This window comes from Etheostoma spectabile, chromosome 4 (assembly GCF_008692095.1).
Source record: "Etheostoma spectabile isolate EspeVRDwgs_2016 chromosome 4, UIUC_Espe_1.0, whole genome shotgun sequence".
Taxonomy (NCBI): Eukaryota; Metazoa; Chordata; class Actinopteri; order Perciformes; family Percidae; genus Etheostoma; species Etheostoma spectabile.
In genome coordinates, this window is record NC_045736.1 from 21,037,545 (window position 1) to 21,061,027 (window position 23,483).

At 39.0% G+C, this 23,483-nt stretch overlaps 1 protein-coding gene across 1 annotated transcript in view; it reads right to left on the reverse strand.

Annotated features, from left to right (window-relative positions):
* The window catches only part of mapkapk2a (MAPK activated protein kinase 2a), a 38,900-nt gene extending 15,617 nt beyond the window's left edge, over positions 1 to 23,283 (reverse strand). The window contains exons 1-2 of the mRNA XM_032513307.1: positions 22,536 to 23,283; positions 598 to 737 (exon numbers count right to left, since the gene is read on the reverse strand). Coding sequence (XP_032369198.1) covers positions 598 to 737; positions 22,536 to 22,775 — 380 coding nt within the window. The 5' untranslated portion in view covers positions 22,776 to 23,283. The remainder of the gene's footprint in view (positions 1 to 597; positions 738 to 22,535) is intronic.
* Positions 23,284 to 23,483: the final 200 nt, after the last annotated feature.

Consider the following 23,483-nt stretch of genomic DNA (forward strand, 5'->3'; position numbering starts at 1 on the left):
AGGTTTACAATAATTTACCTGGCTGAACTATGCTTATAACAACTGAAAAGGCAAAATGCTTCTCACTTCACTTTTGCTATGGGGAATTTATACTCTCTCTAACCTGCCTTCCCAAGTCTGGATCCAGCTAACAGCAATTATGCATGGAAATTCCACTAATACCCAGAATATTTCGTTGAATATGCATTTTTGCAAAGCAAGCTAAATCTGTACTGAATTAAACATTTACATCAAAATAATGCCCTGTGGTTTTGGAAAAGCATTGCACTTTGTTGGAATATATAATACAATGGTCCATTCAAAATATTAAGACTAATTTGGGATGAAGCTGCCATTACTGCAGTGGTATCTCACTTGTAAACCAGCGTCGTAACAGTGTGATATACTTTGTTTTACCAGTTTACACAGCTTCCATTGGCTCAAAATGCATCAACATCAATACTTTAAACCAATGACCTTTGATTGTTTGGAGGAAAATTAATTAATATCAATCAACTAATCACTAAAACAGTTGATAAATGTATAGTAAAAATAGTCAGTGGCAGCCCTAACTCTGACCAACCCAAACACATCTGATAAAAAATGTGCTTAACTCACCACTCCATGACGATAAGCAGGCACTTCCTGCCCTGATAGAGGTTCTCATAGACATCAATGATGCACACAATGTTGGCGCAAGGTGACGCCCTCCAGTGAAGCTCCACCTCCCTACGGGCCTTGGCACAATCCTGCAGCATCTGGACAGAAAGACAGAGACAAGGAGGGTGAGGCTGATTGACATAAAAAAAATAAACATAATAGTTCAATTATAAAATATACTACTAGTTACCACTACTGTTTAATTGGCCATTTTATTCACATAATGATTTCTGGGCAATGTGAAAGAACTGGACCCCAGGTGATCATCTGTCTCATGGTTAGATTAATAATGCACTTAACATAAGTGCAGTGCCGCCATCAGCTGGCAGAATGTTGAAAATATGTTTGTAGAGTTTTTCCAATTTGGTCTTATGTGAATGTAGCACCCTCTTCGTGTGTCATTAGGTCAATACATCATTCAACAAAAGCAACTGCAATTTAAAGGGTATGTATCTAATCCTTTGCCGCTTAATTATTAATCACTAACAGTAAAATGTTACTCTTACTCAACACCAGGAAGTCAAACTAGAGGCCAGTTGCAGGGAAATATTTCTGAAACACGCAATTCAGCATGCTGTTCAAGGACACTCAGAAACCCTGGCCATAATTAAATTCAGTATTGCACTGCTCACACTTATTTGTGGGTATATTGTTTTTTTTGCCCCCATGGAACCCAATGTAAGGTTTATCACCATAGTGGAGAGCAACCAAATAAAATGTCATTTGAGGACATTAGTTAAAAAATATTACTGTTAAATATCATTTTAGGGGAAAACAAGTTAATTTTCATAAGACTGAAAGCTTGGCTACATTTTCTGAAAATATATTGTCTGGTAAATTCAGGTTTTCATTCTTACCAGACTAGCCAGTCAGACAGTCAAGAAACTTTCCCATTCCTTTTGTTAAAACCCGCCTCAGTCCATTTTCTGTAAAATATTTAGGACCCATCCTGTTGAACAACTATTGATCTGCGCCCCGATCAGTCCCCGTCACTGATTAAAAAAACACCTTTGAGAATCCCAGAACTTGCATACAGAATAGGTATGATTTTATTTTTTTTATTTTCATGGACTTACTGGTTTCTTATATTTTATTTAGATACATTTTTTATCTCTGTGACTTATGTTACAAAATATAGACTTTGTTTTGAAAGTAATTAGTTTTATTGAAATTGTTTTTATTCAAGTTTATTTGATTTGGTTTTTCTTTCATCAAAACGTGGAGAGACCCTTGAAACGCCTTTCAGGCTTTTGGTCACTCTTACATATGATGTTTTGTTTTTATAATTATTGTTTTTTTTATATTGCTTTGCTATTAAATTAATTAAATGAAATTCTAAGTAAGAGGTTTAAGTACATTTTATTTCAAATTTCGTAGTGCCAGAACCCTTATTTTGTTGTCTTTTTCTATTTTGTTGGTGATGCACTTTTGAGCTGCAATTTTTGTTAGAACGCTGCATTTAAAAAGATAATTTAACAGTTTTTCCCTTTTAGTTTTTTTTTTTTTACATGAACATTCAATCAGCAGATTTGTCAGGCAGATTTTGTGCCAGAAACGCAAGCATGTTCAATATATCTGGCTTGACTCACTACAGCCCAGGATGTTTGGAGTTGATATGGCAACAAGTGACAGGTGCCTCTTGCAAGCATAACTCTACGGTCCAACCAATAATCACATATATAAATACAATAGTACAACAAAAATACAACAGTCATACGCCCTAGGACTTTGGCAAATGTTAGCAATTAATTGCGTTTAAACAAAGAAACTGCAATTACTTTAAAAAAAATTGCTATTAGACAAGTAAATAATTGTTACAGGCGTATAGGCCTAATGCATTTTAATTTTGCATGCAATTTTCTACAACTGCCATCATCCATTTTTGGTGTAATTTACTTGGAAAGCAGAGGCCACACTTTAGTTTTCCTTTGCTGAACAAAATATCAAAACACAAATAATTCAAAATTTAAGGTATCAAGAAATTGATTCAGAATTTTACAACTTTCAGTAGTATAACCACTCAAAGTATACGTTAAAGTAGAAGTCACAATTTAACATTAAGATTTATCTATACAGTACGATATACAATAACACAAGTAAAACCGTAATATATCCTTGTCAGTCAATAGGAAGACTTCAGCCTTGCAGCTTTGACAATGATTCATCAACTGTCCATGGAGTGCAGTATTACATTCCAACTCTACCCATGGTCACACAACACTTGGCATCGTTTTTAGCAGGCAATGAGTGCTGGGAGAGCCAGAGTATTCAAAGTATGCTGTCTGGCCGGCACACAAAACTATGTTAACATGCACATAAGAAACCAGATTACTCAGAAAAAAACAGGTTACATAGGAAATCAGACAACGTGTTTAAATCCACAGGTCACATGTGTGCCAAACTGTAGGGGCCGTCATGCACAATTTGGAGAAAAGGTCATATTGTGATTCACACACACACACACACACACACACACACACACACACACACACACACAACCACACACACCACACACACACACACACACCACACACACACACACACACACACACACACCCACACACACACACACACACACACCACACACCCCAACGTTATACATTGTTCGTCTATTTCATTTCTAAAGTTACTTGTAAAAGGTCCATAATGTGCCTTTTTACGAAAATGTATGGCCAATTGCAAATTTGGTATAACGGTTTCGGACTTCAGGAGCTCCACACAGTCTAACGAGACAGCGGCAGCCCGCGACGCTCCATACCCAGCGCAAAGTCATCGTTTCTGGACTACCAAAGGGCGCTGCCCTGACAGCTCGCTGCTCTCCCTCCCCTCTTACTGCTAAATGGCCGGTGTGTGTGAGTGAGACCGCAGTTACGCCTGCAATCTCTTACCACAGGTTCCTGTTAATCTTATAATATATGTGTGTTGCGTTATTTAAACAAACGATTGGGGAAATAAACGCCTCTTGTCCGCGAGTCTCATTGATAGAGTCAGGGGTGAACTGGATGGAGCAATGACAGCTAGCTAGCCTCCTCCTAACAAGATCCCTCAAATTCACAAAAATCCCTTAAATTGAAATCAGACAGAAGTGTTAGCTTTGTAAGACCTTAGTGTAGCTGTAATATACACGCTGTGAGGAAATTAAAAGGTTGGATTCTTCCCAATTTGTTTAATTAATTAAGGTATTAAGATCAATTTCCAAAATATATATATTTTTTTAATTCATCTGTTTTGTCAACTTTAACCCAAACTGTAACCGTGTTGTAGTACAAACACAAAATGCAAGTATAATCCTGAAAATTTTATAAAATTGTAGCACTTTAAAGAAAAAAACACTTTTTGATACATTTTCATTGCGCCCTTAGAGTTCTTAACTTAGGAGCACACCTGTTTCTTGGAGAAAAGTTAGCGTTAAGCACTATCAGGTTTTCCTAAACCCCTACCCCAATTACAGAAACCAGAGTTTTCACAACATGATGTTTAAGAAATCAGGTGACTGCAGAAAACCTTTTGTAACCTACTGTTTATGTAAACACACTGACTGTTCCGGCCTGACTCCTCCACCCGGCTCGAGCCATTGTTAGATTATGTTCTTTTACTCAGTCTGCTGAAAACACTTAACATAGTTCAATCACAATACACTATACCTATCAAAGTGCCTGAACTCAAACCCACCTTAGCTAAAACTGGAAAGTCAAACCCGGCTTTAATAGCCTCAGCAGTGCATCATTACTATTGCTTGGCTCAAAACAGACAGGCCACATACTTCTATTTATGTGCCATATTTGCTTTTCAAGCCAAATTGGTTCTAATTTGTGACGACAAACAATTTTAAGCCATCCATCAATATTGTCTTTAACACTTTGTAAGGAATACTCGCCTGAGTTATAGGCCTATTGATCAATATTGATCTTACCAGTTATCTTTTAGAGCATAACTTAATGCTTTAGTGCTTTTTGATATTACATACATTCATAATTACATTCAAGCCATTGCCAAATGATTTACTACAAAGCTAATTACAGTGAGGTGAAAAAAGTATTTGATCCCCTGCTGATTTTGTACATTTGCCCACTGACAAAGAGATAATCAGTCTATAATTTTAAGGGTTGATTTATTTGAACAGTGAGAGACAGTATAAAAGAGAAATCCAGAAAAACGCATGTCAAAAATGTTATAAATTAATTTGCATTTTAATGAGAGAAATATGTATTTGAGCCCTCTGCAAAACATGACTTAATACATGGTGGCAAAAAACTTGTTGGCAATTACAGAGGTCAGACATTTCTTGTAGTTGGCCACCAGGGTGGCACACATCTCAGGAGAGATTTTCTCCCACTCTTCTTTGCAGATCTTCTCCAAGTCATTAAGGTCTGGAGACTGGCTAGGCCACTCCGGGACCTTTGTGTGCTTCTTCTTAAGCCTCTCCTTTGTTGCCTTGGCTGTGTGTTTTGGGTCATTGTCATGCTGGAATACCCATCCACGACCCATTTTTAATGCCCTGGCTGAGGGAAGGAGGTTCTCACCCAAAATGTGATGGTACATGGCCCCGTCCATCGTCCTTTTGGTGAAGTTGTCCTGTCCCCATAGCAGAAAACCCCCCCCAAAGCATAATGTTTCCACCTCCATGTTGGATGGTGGGGATGGTGTTCTTGGGATCACATGAAACATTTCTCCTCCTCCAAACACGGCAAGTTGAGTTGATGCCAAAGAGCTCCATTTTGGTCTCATCTGACCACAACACTTTCACCCAGTTTTTCTCTGAATCATTTAGATGTTCATTTGCAAACTACAGATTTGGTGATTATGGTCCCAGCTAGATTGAGATCATTGACAAGATCCTCCCGTGTAGTTCTGGGCTGATTCCTAACTGTTCTCATGATCATTGCAACTCCACAAGGTGAGATCCTGCATGGAGCCTCAGGCCGAAGGAGATGGGGGGGGGGGTCCGTGGTCACGTAAGGCTTGTATCATGTGGACGTGCCGACAGTTTTGTTGTTATTACTTAAGGCACTAAAGGCACTAAAATAGAAAATAATCTGATATAATGCCATGACCTAAAAAGCTGGTAAAACAAGGCAAGAGGAGGAACAGGTTTTTGAATAGTATATTCTACATCATAAGTAGTAACATGAGTTGCATATGGCTATATTTCATCTAGGTTTCTTATAGCGTCAGACATTTCAGCAGAGCTTTTTTTACCCACAGTGAAGCCAGCAGGATCAAGAGTAAAGTTGTAATAATTGTAGTAGTATTGTCAAATTACCAAGAAAAGGAAAGAAACTATCAAAGAAAAGTAAAACTGGTGAACAGACAGGAAAGATAAGACATCAAAGGTAAGAAATAACAGTCAGATTTTGACTTTTATACTAATCTGAGTGACAACATTGCTGTTAGCCATTATCCAAATAATGACGCAGATACAGCATAGTATCACAATATTTTCTGTGGCATTACTGTATTGATACATGGATGCCAAGTATCGATCTTTTATATAAATTGCGCATTAAAACTTTTTGATACTAGAATAATAAAATATACACATTTATCTTTTTAGATAAATCAGATGTTGATAAAGTTTTCCTTTGTGGACGTAATTTGAAGTTGGAAAAAGGTAATACAATGTAATATATAGCACAGTATTGCAATATGTTTGAAATCGCAATAATATTGTATAAGTATGGTGATAATATTGTATCGTGCGGCCTCTGATGATTCACACCCCTATTGTGGGGTGAGTGACTGACCAGTAAAAAGTGACTGTCTTTGTTACCAAGAAGAGTTGGTATGGCGTAGTGGTGTATTATTCTCTGCTTTATCTCAACAGTCAACACAGCACAGTTCAACCACCCTTTGAGACAGAACAAACAAGGGTGGGTCTTATTTTCTGCGTCACAGCAGAGTGAAAAAAACACCCCAAAAGACGAATGACCCTTTGGACACAAAACATTAACAAGCAATGGACAGAAGTGATGCACTGTGATCCTTTGATACTTTTACCCTCTATAATGTATTGACGTAAGTGTCAAAAATGTTGTGTATATTTTAAACAGTACAAATAGATCATTTACAAAGATTTTGACAATGAAATTGAGCTACAAAATCATGTGGTAAATGTGATATCCGTTTATAGACCCTTTGCATACACACAGTCCCGCGCGACGACGCCACGACAGACGGAAGAATCACCAGAAGCGCAAGCTGAACAGTGTAGCAGATGAGCGGAAAGTTTCATTAGTTTCAATCAGTTTAAAATAAATAACACTAAATAAACTGTAATAATAATAACATTAATACTGTCTTCTTTATGGCTTCTTCTATTGAACATGTTATCATCCTGTTATCGTCAAGATAGGGCATCTGGTAAAGTGCTCAAAAAGAGCGGTATTTGGAGAAGTTGAGATAACAGGATTGGATACCGACCCTTACCTTCTTCCTCTCTCTCTTTTTAGTCTGCCCGACTTCAAGCAACACAATCTGTAACACTATGTGGTGAATGGGGTATCCCCATACACTGGTGCTGATCTAAAAGCTTTTAAAAGTCTGGATGCTTTACCAGTTCTTTGTAGCTGGCTGGATTAACAGGTACGCGATGCTACACTAATGGCAAGGGAAGGTACCTCATATTTGCAATGATAAGACATCAATCTAGAGTTTATTTTGTATTAATGCGTCCATATTATGCTAATTTTCAGGTTCATAATTGTATTTTGAGGATGTACCAGAATAGGTTTACATAGTTTCATTTATAAAAAAAAACACAATATTTTTGTTGTACTGCACATTGCAGGACATCCTGTTTTCACCCTGTGTGTTTAGGGCTCTGTTTTAGCTACAGCATGAGACATCTCACTCCTATACTAGCTTTGTTGGAAGTCGCACAGTCACAGTAGCTAGGTAAGATCACAACCGCTAGATAACTTTTTTACAACTTTGGTCTGTAGAAGGCAGGATTAGCTGAGAGACTTCTTCTAAATAAATGGCCCTTGTGGAATCCCTACAGAACAGTGACATGCAAGTAGTTCTTTTGTAGATTATGTTGAACTAGTGTGTTGTAGCAGCGTTTTGCCATTGAGAACAAACTAGCATGCTAGCGCTACCGTGCTATGGTTAGCCACTTTGTCTTGACTAGTTCGGTAGAAAGCCGTGGAGATTTTGACCAGCTCACCCGGAGATTCGAGGCAGAGAACATTCAGAAACCCGTATCTTACTCAAAACTGCATGGACAATTCTTTTTCCAAGTTTGTATGTGTGTGGAACACAAAATAACACCCCAAATCCCAGAAAAAGTCATTTTTCATAATATAGGCACTTTAACACATTTTCTTTATTTAAGTAAAGATGTATATAACACATAGCCTATGATTTTAGAGTCACTGGGTGTGCCAATGCAACTTTCAAATGGATGCCTGAACACATCCAGGCTCTGGGAAGTGCAGTCATTAATTATCTATCATACAGTACATTAATCTATGCAGTAGATCACGGAGTATATATGATGAGTAGTAACAACACAAATTGTAACATCTAGCCATCTTCTTATCTGTGATTATATTCGCTGTGTAGCCTATGTTAAGATTTGACAGGTGGATATTACGACGCGATGGGCAGCAGCTAGCAAAACATGTACGTGTTTAGCTTTCAGTCCGTCTAGCATAGCTCTTCCGCCTGTCTGTCATTGCGTTTAATATTCGAGCGAGTAGAGTGTGACGTCACGTGCAAAGGGTCTGTAGGATATATTAGTCAAATGGTCATACTGCGCTACGGCACAAACAGCTTGATGACATATCTCTCCAGTTAACTGTTGGTGTGGTCAATGCATCTGTGCCATAACAATGTATCTAATATGTAATAATATAACAATGTACGTATGTAAATCTTAAGCACTGTATGACATTGTTTTCCCTAGTTTTATCATTGCCGTGCAACTTGATAATATCACAGAAATTGAACTGTGCAGGGCCCAAAATGGTTTGGATTGCCCCTTAAATGAGCTTTGTTTCAAAAACACTCCAATATACAAAGATCAGCCATAACAGCCACATGCAGTTACAATGAAATTATTAGCGTCTTTAGAGAGTTGGTGGTTATCAGGCTAATTTATAAATAATGTCCTCTATTTGAAATGATGCCATCTTCATCTGAAAGATGTGTTTGAAAACACCAACAGCACTGACACTGAATGACGTCAACCATTAGTTTGTGGACTGCTGTTTTGAAGACAGCAGTTTGCATTTTGGCCGTGATCGTATTTGGACAAGAGGGCGAAGCTAGGGAGGATGACGCAACTAAGAGTGTTGTGAATGCTAAAAAGTCACAGATTTTCAACCAGCTGACGAGAGTCATCCAGCGTAGTTTTACCGGCGAGTTAAGGGGTACCTCTGGGTACTGGCACTGTTCATCTGCATGTACGCAGCAGGATTCTGGACATAAAAACTCTGATGCATCCAAAAAAATGACTCTTTAAAGCCCTGTTTTTATTTATTTCTCTGCTCAAAGTTTGGTTATCCCCCCTACCTTACCATCACAAGCTCAGCATTTGCTAAGTACTACTAGCCCAAAGATTTTCTCTGACTGCATCTGGAATCACAACTAAGTCAACAGCACCATATCAGGTCCATGTGGGGGCAAGTGGACAGATAAACTCTATTAAACATCTGTGTGTGGAAGGATAAGATATGGCGTTTTGCCACGGTTGGTAACAGCTCGACTCGTCTCTACTCGACACGTTCTGCGTCCGTTTTCCATTGCAGACTGAGTAACGCCTCAGCGTGGCTGTTCACCATAGCTACGCATGATGATGTAATTTTCAACACGACTCAGAACAGCACGTCGGCTACTTTCCACAGCCAGAAGAAATGTTTTTGTTTTGAGAGTAGATAGTCTGTTGGTGTCTGGCTTTATTTTTTATTTTTTTAAATGTTGCGTTTGTTCCGGACACACACTCCGCACTCTTTTTTGATAAAAACGCAGTGATCCGACCAACCAGTAGTCTGCAGGTTTCCACGTCACCTTTTGGGATCACCTCAGCTCGCTTGGAACCTCGACTGAGGTAGTACTAAAAAAAAAGTACCTGGTAGCAAGTCCCAGGGACTTGCTTTCGTAATGGAAAACCAAAAAAGGTGAGTAGAGTTGAGGTGAGTCGAGTAGATACCACACACTGGAAAACCGCCATAAGACTTGTCACATGTCTTATTGCATATTGGGTTTTTTTGACTTGTGAATTTAAGGCTACAATTAAAAACACACAGAATCATCCAATTCAAATTTGCCTTAAAATTGTTGCTAGCTAATAGACTTTAGGTCTTTGCATCAACTGCAACACTGTCTCAATTGACATCACTAACTAATAAATAGTAAGTAATGTACAAATGTTTAGTTTTCTCAGTTATGCACAAGATTGAGATTTTCCAGAATTGTTACCCTGGTGTAACGGTCACCGCTCAGACGCCCAAGAGGAACTAATAGATAGATATATGCATGCACTGGAAACAAGAATCATGGGCCAAAACTAATATTTCCACATCTAAATATAGCAGACTTCCCTCCATAAACAAAGACTTCACACTGTCTTAAGACATGCGCATTCGTATACGGGCCCGAGAACACACCCCCATGACTTCTGCTGGGGTTTGTGTGACTGCATAGACCCACATCTGCTGTTGGCCCTGTTGGCCCTTTGAAGGCCCTTTTGGGTCTATGAACAGTGAAGCTTTTGGAGAAAGAGGGAGATTGGGGGGGGGGGGGGGGGGCAGATGGGCACACAATACACTTCCTTTAGCAATCACAAAAGCTCCCGACCCCGAGGCATGACTGTGGGAGGTGAGAAAGCTGAAGGAGAACCAATCCTCCACCTGCCACTCATGAGCCAAGAAAGGTCCAGGGTTGATATGGTGAAACCAGAAAGAAATATTGAGCTGAGAGTGATGGGGCAGTAAAATTCTGTGGAGGAAAGATTATTGAGGGGTGACAAGTTAAGCTTGGCTTGATCAGAAAAGCAGCTTAACCTGACAAAAGGGTTTAACAACAATATAAGAGAAGGTGTCTCTTTGTACAGTGGTGCTCAAAAGTTTACATACACATGCTTAAGTTGACTAAAAAGAGGAATAAAAAAATCATGTTTTGGAAATTTATTTTAATACCTAAATTAAAAAATGAGGTAAAATCCAACCTTTAAGGACACCAATTTTCTTTGTGAATGAATAACGTATTGTAAATAAATAAATGTTCTTATTTAAAATACAGGGGTCATAAGTATACATACCCCTATGTTAAATTCCCATAGAGGCAGGCAGATTTTATTATTAAAGGCCAGTTATTTCCTGGATTCAGGATATTATGCATCCTGATAAAGTTCCCTGGCCTTTAGAATTAAAATAGCCCCACATCCTCACATACTCTTCACCATGCTTAGAGATAGGCATGGGATACTTTCTATAAAATCATCTCTCAATGCAAATCAAACCAGGTATTAGTCTAACTGAAATAAACCATGCCTATCTCTAAGCATGGTGAAGAGTATGTGAGGATGTGGGGCTATTTTAATTCTAAAGGCCAAGGGAACTTTATCAGGATGCATAATATCCTGAATCCAGGAAATAACTGGCCTTTAATATAAAATCTGCCTGCCTCTATGGGAATTTAACATAGGGGTATGTATACTTATGACCCCTGTATTTTAAATAAGAACATTTATTTATTTACAATACGTTATTCATTCACAAAGAAAATTGGTGTCCTTAAAGGTTGGATTTTACCTCATTTTTAATTTAGGTATTAAAATAAATTTCCAAAACATGATTTTTTTATTCCTCTTTTTAGTCAACTTAAGCATGTGTATGTAAACTTTTGAGCACCACTGTATATGTGATTTGTTCATTGTGCGCTTGGTGAAGCACCAAACATGTTTGTGTATTAGTAGGACATGATCTGATTAAAGACATCTGCTAGGCAAACACATATCGGTGTGTATGTGTGTGTGTGTACTGGTTATGTGGCTACAAAAGGGAACTATTTGATGTAAGAGCAATGGCATTAATATAAATACAATGCAAAGACAACTGTACCAAAATAGACCTAAATTCATACAGGGCAGCACAAAGTAGGTGACAATGCATCCACACAAGTTGAACATTTTTCAGTTTTATTGAAAAGTTTATGAAACGGTCATATGACTTCACTACAAGAGACTGTAAGGCAATAAAGTAAAAGAGTTCCAGATAACTGATTAGCAGACATGATGGACTTAAGTCACAAGATTTGCTTGATAAACATTAATAAAAGACTCGGCTTGACTTTGACTTGATATTCATGACTTGAGACTTGACTTAGACTTGAGTCAAATGACTTGAAATTACTTGACTTTGTTTATTTCTGATGTTGAGCAGGATTTTAGAAAAACCATATACACAAAAAAATCTGATTAGGTGATCTGAATGGGTGCTGTTGCATGCGCGGCCGAGAACCCGGTAATATTACTAAGTGACACAGACCTACAGTAAATGAGACTGACTACGGCTAGTAACTTAACGTCATGGATCCCTCTGCACTGAAAATAATAAAGTTTGGCTATAAGGATTACACATCTGACCAAGCAAAGAATAAACGAAGCAGTTTGCAACGTCTGCTATACTCTGTGCTTTAACTATCTTGAACTTTAGAAAGTTATGCCTTCATGGTCCTCATCCCACTTTTTCAATAGCTAGCTATTTAGGGCCCGAGCGCCGACAGGCGGCGAAGGCCCTATTGGAACTGAAGGAATTATTATTCTTTCGTCCGTCAAATGAATTGCCTTTTTGGAGGACTTATCATATTCAAAAACTCACCAAATTTGGCGGTCGCATCAAGTCTGGTGAAAATGTACGTATTTTAATGGTTTCGGGAATGGGCGCACAAAAATGGCTCGCTAGCGCCACCTACAAAATTAAGAAAATTGAGCCCCTGCAGCTCGATTAACGTAGAGTCACGAAACTTGGTACACATATGTAACATGGCAGGGCGGACATAAAACTCCATGGTAGCCCCCCCTAAACCCAACAGGAAGTCCGCCATTTTGTTTTGAACGTGCGAAATCAGTGCGATTTTGGCCATTTACACAGGTCGTACTTTAACGAACTCCTCCTAGAGCTTTCGTCCGATCAGCTTCAAACTTGGTGTGTGTCATCTTAACATGTTAACGATGAAAAGTTATTAAAAGAAAAACTTTTCGTCATAGGGCGTGGCCGTGGCGGGGTGGCCATTTTGTGCGATTCGCCACCGAAACAGGAAGTGGGTGTAACTTGAGCGTACGTTGTCCGATTAGCTCGAAACTTTTCAAGATTCATCAGAGTCCGCCCCTGACGACATCTACACGCCGCTATTGGCTCAAAGTCATAGCGCCCCCTAGTGGCAACAGGAAGTAGGCCTAAAAGACAAGGTGCTATACTTTAACAAACTCCTCCTAGAGATTTCATCCGATCAACTTCAAACTTGGTGTGTATCATCCTAATGTTGAAGATGAAAAGTTATTAAAAGAAAAACTTTGTCATATGGTGTGGGCGTGGCACGGCGGCCATTTTGGGTGTTTAGCGATGAAGATGAAATTGGCTGTAACTACAGTGTACGTTGTCGGATCTGCTTGAAATTTCCCACAATCCCCAAGAGTCCAGGCCTGAGGACACCTGCAGGCCAATATGGACTTTTGGAGATAGCACCACCATCTGGCAACAGGAAATATGCCTTATATGACAAACATCATCCGATTTACATGTGTGGTCTACATGTGATACTGAGGCGGCCCCTATATAATGACCACGCCCAGTCACTCAGGCCACGCCCCATTTCATAACATTTGAACCGTTTAACGTATAGTCTTGTGTGAGGTATCAATGAACTCAGCAGAGACTTCCTTTTTCATTTTTGATGTTTGACCCGCCCCCTTATGATGCGGCCACGCCCCCTTTCACGGATAATGACCTCTATGACGTATAGGCTTGTGTGAGGTATCAATGAACTCTGCAGGGAGTTCACTTTTCATTGGCGACGATTTTCAGGATATGAGTGATGCGCAAATGTACGGTCGCAAGAAGAGGCGTCCGCCAGTAACCCCGACTTGCGCAGGGTAGCGAGGGCCCTCCATCGCTGCTTGCAGCTTTAATTGTATGCGAGTCTCTTTACTCAGCAGGTGTCCTAGAAGACAATACATATTCATAGGGCTGTGACAATAACCGCATCACCGCAACACTGGCAGGGATGTGACACTACCGCGATGATATCATCATCGTAAGGTACTGTATGTTGTAAGTTTTAAGCCGGTTGCCTGTAACAGCACCTGTGTCCACTATGTGACTCTATAGAACAGACACTAATTATATGTCGCAGTATATCACGTGTAGACCACACCATGAAAATGTAAATCAAATGATGTTTGCCACATAAGGCTGACTTCCTGTTGCCAAAAGGTGGCGCTGTGACCACGACTGAATATGGACATGTACTGTATGAAGGCGTCTCCAGGTCGGGACTTTTATCCGGCATGTAAAGTTTCAGGCAGACTGGACAACATGAAGTCAAGCTACAACAGCTTGCTGTTTCATGGCATACATTTAAATTTAACGCCGAGGACTTGCTTGCTCTTCTATGCATCAAAATCAAATTTGGCTTCAAATGACTGTTTTACTTATTTTGGCTAATATTCATACAAGAGCAACAGAGTACATGTGCATCATATTGAATGAATGAACCCTAGAAAAGAGAAAAAAACATTCACTTCCCTTCACCGTTAACACCGTTAACACCATTCAGCACTATTTAACCACTTTACTTCCTTTTTAGGAACTGATCATAAGACCGAAGCAAAACTAAATATACACAAAGTTGGTGAGAATGAGTCCAGCATCCACAACAATATGAAAAGAAAGTTATGCCTCTTGAGAGCCCATTAAGGAAGAATCCACAACCATTCATAAATAAGTGTTGTTTCAATATGACAGAGTGCTGCATTAGCTTGGAAATTACTCTGTATAACAGATACAATTGGTTAATGAGTTCTGAGTCCATCTATCACAACTACAATACCACATCCTTTCAAATACACATCCGCCAACAGAAAGGGAGGCAACAGAGAAAGACAAGGTCAATGCGTGGGGGTTGGCGGATACTGCAGTCAATCACTGACAATATAAATCCTGTAAATCATATTATCATATTATGTCAAAAGAGCTTTAATAACACCAAGATAAATGTTTACCAAAGGAGCTTTTACTTCAGTTAATCTGTTTGTGACAAATGTCAAATATTTCCACAAACATCTGATGGGAGAAATAAGATCTTATGCCATTAAGTGATCCGTCATAGCTTTGCCATAACAACGTCAAACAGTACAGATCCTTCACTGATCATCAACTTATATCCAGTTGAGTATGTACTACCGATAAGCGCTGGACAAGAAGAAAAAGAAAAGACGTGTCTTTACAGTTATACAGGCTTACTTACACGCACACGCGCGCGCACGCGCCTTAAAAGTGAAACGTGAGAACAGCATTTTGAGATATAAACTGCCACTATTATTGCCAATATTGTCAATTTTCATACCTTGGCAAGCTGAAAAAATACCACCCCCACCAGGTTTTACATCTGATGGCACAACACATGAAATTAGTTAAGGGCATTATGTCATAAAGGAACGCTGATTTAAGAACATTTTCTCACTGTGAACATTTGAGTGTAGTTACGATAATAGGGGAGATGACTGGTAAAGTCAAAAAGACCCCATTACCAACAGGAAAAAATGATTATAAATGAATTTAGCAGTATCAGTGGTATAATGACAAAAGGATATAGGTACTCTCCCAATTAGCAACAAAATAAAATTTAGAGACGCCACTCTTATTAGGGTACAGACAGCAAGAGAAAGAACAAAAAAGGCCACCAGAGAACCGCTTCCTTCCTCTCTCCCTCCCTCCCTCCTTTTCCTTCCTTTTTCTCACCATCTCATGATTGAAGCATGGGCCTGGCTCTTCCTCTCTGTGTTAATCTTTAATTAAACATGCTGATAGTGTCCATTCAGAAGGATTTATGATATGTGGATGGTGGGAGTTGATAGAAAGATAAAGCTAGGATTGTTTCTGTTCTACAGCAGTCCAAGAGGAAACTTTAGAAATCCAAACCCTATAGAACAAGCTTCCATTTAAACAGGCCAATGTTACCAGTTCCTCTTTTCTAAGCCAACCCTTGACAGGTGTTATGACTTCACCACAGTGACTTCCACATCTTTCCAAATTTCAGGAAGAGCAACTTCAACGACTCACAAAATGTAGCAAAAACGTTTAGTCATTGCATCGAAGATTCAAGCACCTTAACAACACACATTTCACAGAGTTTCTTTTCAATGAGGCAAAACCAGACTTTCAGAACTTCTTGTTGGCCATCAGTTCCAGTATCCCCTAAATCGCTTGCTTTAACCGGCTGGTTGGTCTTTTTATTTAAAAGAAAATGTTGCTTTGAAATAGGGCAGAACGATATTCCGTTTTAGCACAGACATTGCAATGTGCGCATGCGCAATAGTCACATCGTAGGACGTTGCGATGTTGACGCCAATCCTTTTTTGCTGCTTGATACTGTAGAAAAATAAACTTTCATCGTTGTCCTTTTACATGATTATTGCCGGCCGACCCTTCTCTTTAAGACAGGTAGTTATGTGGGCAACGTGTGACGTTAGTCCGACGGGGTTTGTTATGGGAAGTGAGGCTCTCCGTGTGTAGAAAGTACCGTAGGCAGCTTCGATGAGTAGTCAGTGAAGCTACAGTAGTCAGTGTTTAATGTTCGCTGCAAATTTGAACTAAATCACCTGATTAAAAAAAATCATACAACGTTTCCTGGCCAATTCCCCCCACAGAAAGCTGCTACCATATATGCAATATAGTTAGCCTAAAGAAAAAAGGTGTCCGTCCGTCTCAACTAATGCGGTTCGGAGCCGCGACAATGGAAACGTAACACTAACCTACAACATAAGTCTGAGTCTGATCGAACGTTATTTACTCTGATTTATTTGTTCTTGGATACATAGTTTGTTGCTATTGCGCGTGACATGCAGGTCTGATCAATTTATCAAACAAACGCTGGCCCCGCTAGTCGACCCCAACCTGAAATTTAGAGGAAGCAACATGCAGTCACTGTCATTCATGTTAGCCTGGATTGATAGTATGATATGAATACAATGGTGTCATGCTAGTCAACCGGTGTATTTCTACCTAATTTCCCTCTCCAGAATCACATCAGAAGAGTAACGGTAGTCACAGCACTTACTTGCTTTGGTGTTTGTAACGCATTAAAGTTTATTATAGTTCATCTTCTACGTAGATGCACTCCCCTACAAAATTACCATAGTATTCAAGAATGATTTACTATTTCTAAATAGAGATATTTATGTCATCTTTTAAAAATTACTTTTTCATTTCAGAATGTATATCGCAGGGGGGAAAAATATCTTAATGTCATTTTTTTCCAATATTGTGCAGGCCTACTTTGGAAGCTAGTTTCCCCCATTACCCTAATGATTTTCTTACATGCAGAGTAGCATTTAAAAAGGCTTTTTTTCCCCCTTTTTTTTTTTTATAAACAGAGTCCAGCACAGTGTCTACTCCCCATAAAAGGCTACATTATATCACTCCCAGTAAACTTCAGAGTACAACGAGAGCAAAAAAACATCCCCGATTTGTATTTACCAGATATTCACAAACACAAAACCAGCGTACGCAACCTTTCCGTTTATACATGAGGCCCCTGGTTTCTTGTGTGCATGCAAATGTAGTCACTGTAAGGCGATATCTGCAGATTCCTTACACCCTTTGAGGGTGTGCGTGTACCAGGACACAGACCAATCAACACAGAAGGGCACATAGCTTTGTCTCTAACAAAAGCAACAAAGTCCAAAAGGTATTGATTCTCTGCGACAGGTTATAATAAGTATAATGCATTACAAGTAAAATATCTATTTTGAATACTTACAAGACTATTTCTGAGTGTCTGAGGCTGAGTTACAAATTATTCAGCTGCACTGTCAGCACAAAACTTGTTTTAAGAGACAGGTAAGTTTTACAAAGTGATGTGACCTTGGGCCAGGCTGGCAGGTTCCTGGTCCTGGCATCTACTGCAAACCTAATGAATACAGTAGATAAGCTGGAGCTGACTCAGCTGACGTCAGTGTGGGGACAGACAAGGACATTATGTCATTAAGTGGAGGCATCAAACTTTTTCTTTTTTTAAACAGTCTACAGTTTTGTTACAGCTGTCTTGCACCAGCATGAGAAGATTTCAATGAAGCTATAGCCGAAGCGAAACAAGTTTTTGGAGGGTGTTCAAGGAAGAACAGCATTTAACCATCACATCACTAGTGGCAGAGAGAGAGAGTGTGTCATTTAAAGTTATCTGACATATAGAGACTATTTTCAGTTTTGACATGAGAAAGGGAGGTCACTAATCTAATGCCATCATCCAGAAGTTCAAACACAAACACAGAAATATTTACTCCACATTTTTATGCAATTTTTATTCCAATATTCTCATGTAGCTAGGATACATCCTGACATTTTCCCACACTGAGTCACCTTTTTTTACTCTTTCATTTTTAGGGTTTATCTGTGATGAAGTAGCGATGGCTGGCAACAAAACATGATGGTAAGCAGTCTTGCTAGTTAAGTAGAGCTCAAAGCAATTCCGACATTTACAAAAATGAGAGAATGCAGAATAAAACCACTCAAAATACAAGTTAAATGAATGAAACATCCTCTTCTTACAAGAATCTTTAAATTCCTGAACAGTGCCTATATGATTAAAAAAAATACATTCATAATTTACAGTAGGTAAGCAGCCAGAGATAACACCGCTATCATTTCTTTTGGAGTGATTGATCAGTGCTTACTTGATGTAGACTAATGTAATGTTGCCTTTATATGTTTAATACCAATTAAACATGGCATACCAATATAAAACACATCACAACATCAAACAGGTTTGCGTTTGAGCGTGTGTGTTCATGTTTAATTGACACACTCGTGGGCAGCAAGTGGTGACACGGTTATTTAGAAGGGATTTCAGTTTGAACCACCACACAGGATGTTCCCAGGTTGTGATTCACTTGGGGAAGATTATGTGGAGTGCCTATTTTAACATACTTTACACAATGATCCCTTCTATAATACAGAAATAACTGAATTGGCTGACAGCAATTAGTGGCTTTACCGGGTCGTGTTTCAGTCATCCGTGTGTGGATAGCTGTTGTGATGTTTGTTCTTTATCAATCATTGATACAGAAAGTGATTTCTAGTTGTAATTCCTGACACTTTAATGTCACTTTACAACCCACTCTAATTTTTTTTTCTAATTTACAGGACACATTTAAGTGTCTAAATTTAAATCAGTAGTACAAGGCTGAAACTAACAACCAATATTTCCTTATCAGCGTTATCTTATCACACTAAATAGTGGACGATACGCAAAACAATTACAATTGAGCAGGTTACGAAACAGTGTCAACATCACATAGCCTGTCCAGCAACATGCTCTGGACTCCCCTGTTCACAACACTTAGATATATGTGGTAAGGGGCAGCACATCTAGGGTTGGAAGAACCTGGTTCTACAGGAACCGATTCCAAAATGCCAAGAACCAGGTACCCATATAAAAAAAAAAATAAAAAAAAAAAAAAAAACTCAGCTGTCTCCCCCTCGCACAAACATTAAATATCATCATTCTCAACCCAGCGGTATGTTTTATCCAAGACGCAGTAAATGTTCTTTTGCATTTTAACTAGAGTTGGGTATCGTTTACAGGTGGAAATCACCATACGCCTCCCGATACGACATCATCCAAATACTTATGCCACGATAGGGTATTATTGCGATCTTAAACATATTGCAATATTCTGCGATTTATTGCAATTTATAACCTTTTTTTCCAACTTTTCAATTTAAAACATTTTTCCCAATTTTCAAATCATGTCCCCCAAAAGGAAACTTTGTCAACATCTGTTTAATCTAAAAAGATAAATTTCTCTGTTTGTTCATCTCACTTCAATTTTATTGCTGCAAAAGGGTATTGTCAAGCAGACAAACTGACCAACACATATATAATAAAATATCGATACTAGGCACTTGTGTATCCATATAGTATTGCCACTGAAAATATCGCGATACTATGCTGTATTGATTTTTTTCCCCCAGCCCTAGTATTGTTTAGTTTTTTTTCCGTTACCGGTGCCCTAACCGATACTTCGAAAGAAAAAGAAAAAGTCTGTGCCATTAAAGAGCGAATTGTTTATTGTTAAGGCCGAATAAGGTCAAATTAAATATTATTTAAAATGTTGTAACACTAACTTATAACAACTTCTTTCACCAGTCAATTGCTGTTAATAAAAAGAAGAAACACCAGATGGCAGAAAAGTATTTTACAATAACTTTGAATGCAACATGAGCTTACGAGTTGCAATCGAATGCATCTTAAGTCCCGTCAATGTTGTTTCTTTACCAACTCCGACAGCGGCCATGGTGCAGCTACGCTACTCTGTGTCTTTAGATGCAGACTGTTGTATGTCCAGGTGCTGGAATCCTTTCTGGTAAAATTTAGCATCACGTTTGACTGTTTAGCAGTCAGACTTGAACTTTTAACTGTGTTTAAGGCTGCTACTAGCTAGATCCAGTAGATAACGGTCGTTTAGGAATCAGTGCCATATTGGTTTTGGTACCCAACCGTATTTTTAACTCATATGTTGATTGTATTGACTGCCATTTCATGAATAAAGTAAACAAGCCTGTCTGTGTTTGTCTCCGTACAGTGTGCTGAGAGACAAGGGCAGAGTGGAACAAATTCAATCTCAAAGATAAGAGCAGACTTATACCATTTCTCTGTTATTATATGAAATGTTGATGTTTTTCAAGCAACTGGCTGATTGTATAGGACCCTGTGTGATTTTGGGGGGTTATAATACAGTGAATGAAAGTTAACAAACCAATTTTTAGTGCATCATATTATTTAATAACAACAACCAAATTAAACTATGAAATTAATTTACAGGTTTAAGCAGTATTAAACATGCAATCTGGTTTCTCCGCACCCCTAAAAGAAAAAAAAAAAACACTCAAGAATCGTAACAGCTACAATGGGCAGTTTCTGTGTACCTCATGACGAATTCTAGGTAATGACAACAACGCTGTTGTTGCATCCACATGACGCAAGCCTTAGGTGATCGCACCAATGGGGTAAGCAAGCGTTTACAAGTTTACATTTTGTTGCTAACAAGCCATGACTCATTGACTCCCATTCATTTTGGCGCCACTTTGACAGCGAATAACTTTACATCTGAAGCGTTTAAAGACTATTTGTCCATTGTTTATTTCTAAAGAAAGACAACAATGCATAAAAGGTTCCATTACCTTGTATTTCACGTTATGGCTCCATAGCTGCCGTTCTTGTAAAAATAGAGAACGATTGTGTCATAACAACGCGACTTTCTGTTGCATAATAGACAAATTACCAAACAGTACAAGAGAAGCTCGCAGGCAGTTTTGGCTTACATTCGCTGTTTTAGTTTAATTGGTAATGTTAACTAACATATCAAGTGGCAATAATTAGCCTGTGCCTATGTTATCTCCTAACATATAGCTACGCTCTCCGTCTCTGCAAGATTGGGAATTATTGAGATTTCTCTTGGCACAGCTACCACAGGACTCACAACTTTTAGAGAGGTTGCCCACGTCACATCTACGGCATCAAGCTCAGTTGGAGGCTGCGCAGTAATGTTCAGCCATCCCTGGAAAAGTGCTTCTAATATCCTTCACTGCTCTCGTTTGCAAGTCTACAGTGTTGCTTTTTCCATTGAGTTTACCGTCTATGGATCACCCACCACCCCCACTCCACGCAGATGATTGTAGCCAAGGAGAACACGGAGGATTTAAAAAAAACATGGACTCTTCAGAAAAGGGAATAATCTTCATTTGAACTTCTACAGTGCAAAAGTCACCGGACAACACTTCTAAACATATAACATAGTTATATTGAAAAATATAGAGAGAGTTTTGTTTAACTGATAGCTATGTATCAACTCATTTGGCAATGTCTTCAATGTAACCAATGTCCATTAATAGTTGCGCACTATAGCTTTAAGAACAGGAATAGATAGGCAGAATGAATCATTAAAATTCAAACATCACAGCTGAAATGGGGGCATTTCTTTCATAAATTAATACATTGGTGGATCTTTGTCTAATCTTTATCCTATTTTACGTGTTTAAATCACCTGCTAATTACTGATCAGCAAAAATCTGGTTGATTTTTTTGGCAAAGTAATGGCTAGTGATGACAGAAACAAAAAAGGCGGGTTTAATAGACCCATACTATCATGACACTCACAGGGCATCACATCACAAAGAAACTATCTGCACCTACTTATTTACTCCGTTAATCTATTCAGTCAGTCTTTAAAACGTCAGAAAATGCCAATCACATTTTCCCAGGTGATGTCTTCAGTTTCCTTGTTTTGAGCGACCAACAACCCAAAAAGGTATTTAATTTAAAATATTAGAAGCCTAGGGAAAACTGACAAATATTCACATTAAAGAACCTTCACACAGTGACTGTTGTGCATTTTTATCTATTAAACTGTTAATGATTAATTTCCAGTCCATCCACTTATCGATTAGTCGAATGAGAATTACAGGTCTTTTTCTTTTTTAATAAATATTGTGTGTCCCTCAAAAGGCGTGTAGCCTGAGATAGTTTGTACTAAACCCACAGTTGGCTACAAAACTTCCAGTAGAAGTACTCTATTTGAAAATAGGGTATCCAGATCTCGTGGCTATGCATCAGGTCTACACTGACTTAACATTCTTGTTTTCTGAACAGTTTCTTTCTTACATATTACCTACCTTCAGCGCATACTTGTCTCCAGTCTTCTTCTGGAAGATTTCAAGCACCTTGCCATTGATGCCCAGCCCCAGCACCTGGCTGGTTACCTTGTAGTCATCTGTAATGGCATTCTTCTTGATCTGTAAGGAGGGTCTTGCGTGGAAGGGAAGGAACTGGCCCGTAGTATTCTGCTGCCCGCCCGGGTTCTGTTGCCCCGCCGGGTTGGGAAACAGTGGCTGGTTCTGTGCGTTGGACAGCATGCTTGGTTTGGGCTGAGAGGCGAAAAACAGCCACCTTTCAACAACACTTGTGTATTTTTCCTTTCAATATAGACCGAGTCTTCTTCCTGGGTTAGCGGGCCTCTGACGAACTACTCACAGCGAAGCAGCCAGGCCCGAGAAATAACCGTCAGTAGTTCTGACGTTACAGGTTAGCAAAGCTAAATAAGTTAGCTGTTAGCATGCTAGTTTAAACCTATTCTTGAGCTGTGATTCTGTGCTAACAACTCAGCTATCGGTTAGCTTATCCATCTCCGGTGGTATCCGTCGTCCACCGGTACCTCAAAGAGCACTTCAGGAACTTTTATAAAACATCCCATAAATCGGCTACAGTACTGGGTTTCTAAATAAGTTACTCAAAAGCTGGTGAATGGTGTTAAGAAAACGACAATAACACTCAACAAAAGACAGACAACACGGGTAAAAACTCCGACACCTAGCACGCCAAACACACTTCACTCTCCAACAGACACCCAGTCGGAGCAGGTTTTACTGCTGACGTCATGGCCGGGTTTTTTCGGCGCTTAAAGGAGAAGTACGACAGAGGAAGCGACTATAAATAACAGATAGGAACCATGAATGAAGCACAAACGTAGAGGACACAACACGGAGGTAGCCTAGTTACAAATTGAACGGTTAAGTAACCAACACATTTTATTTGTTTAATGTTGTTGTTTAAGTTCCTTTTAA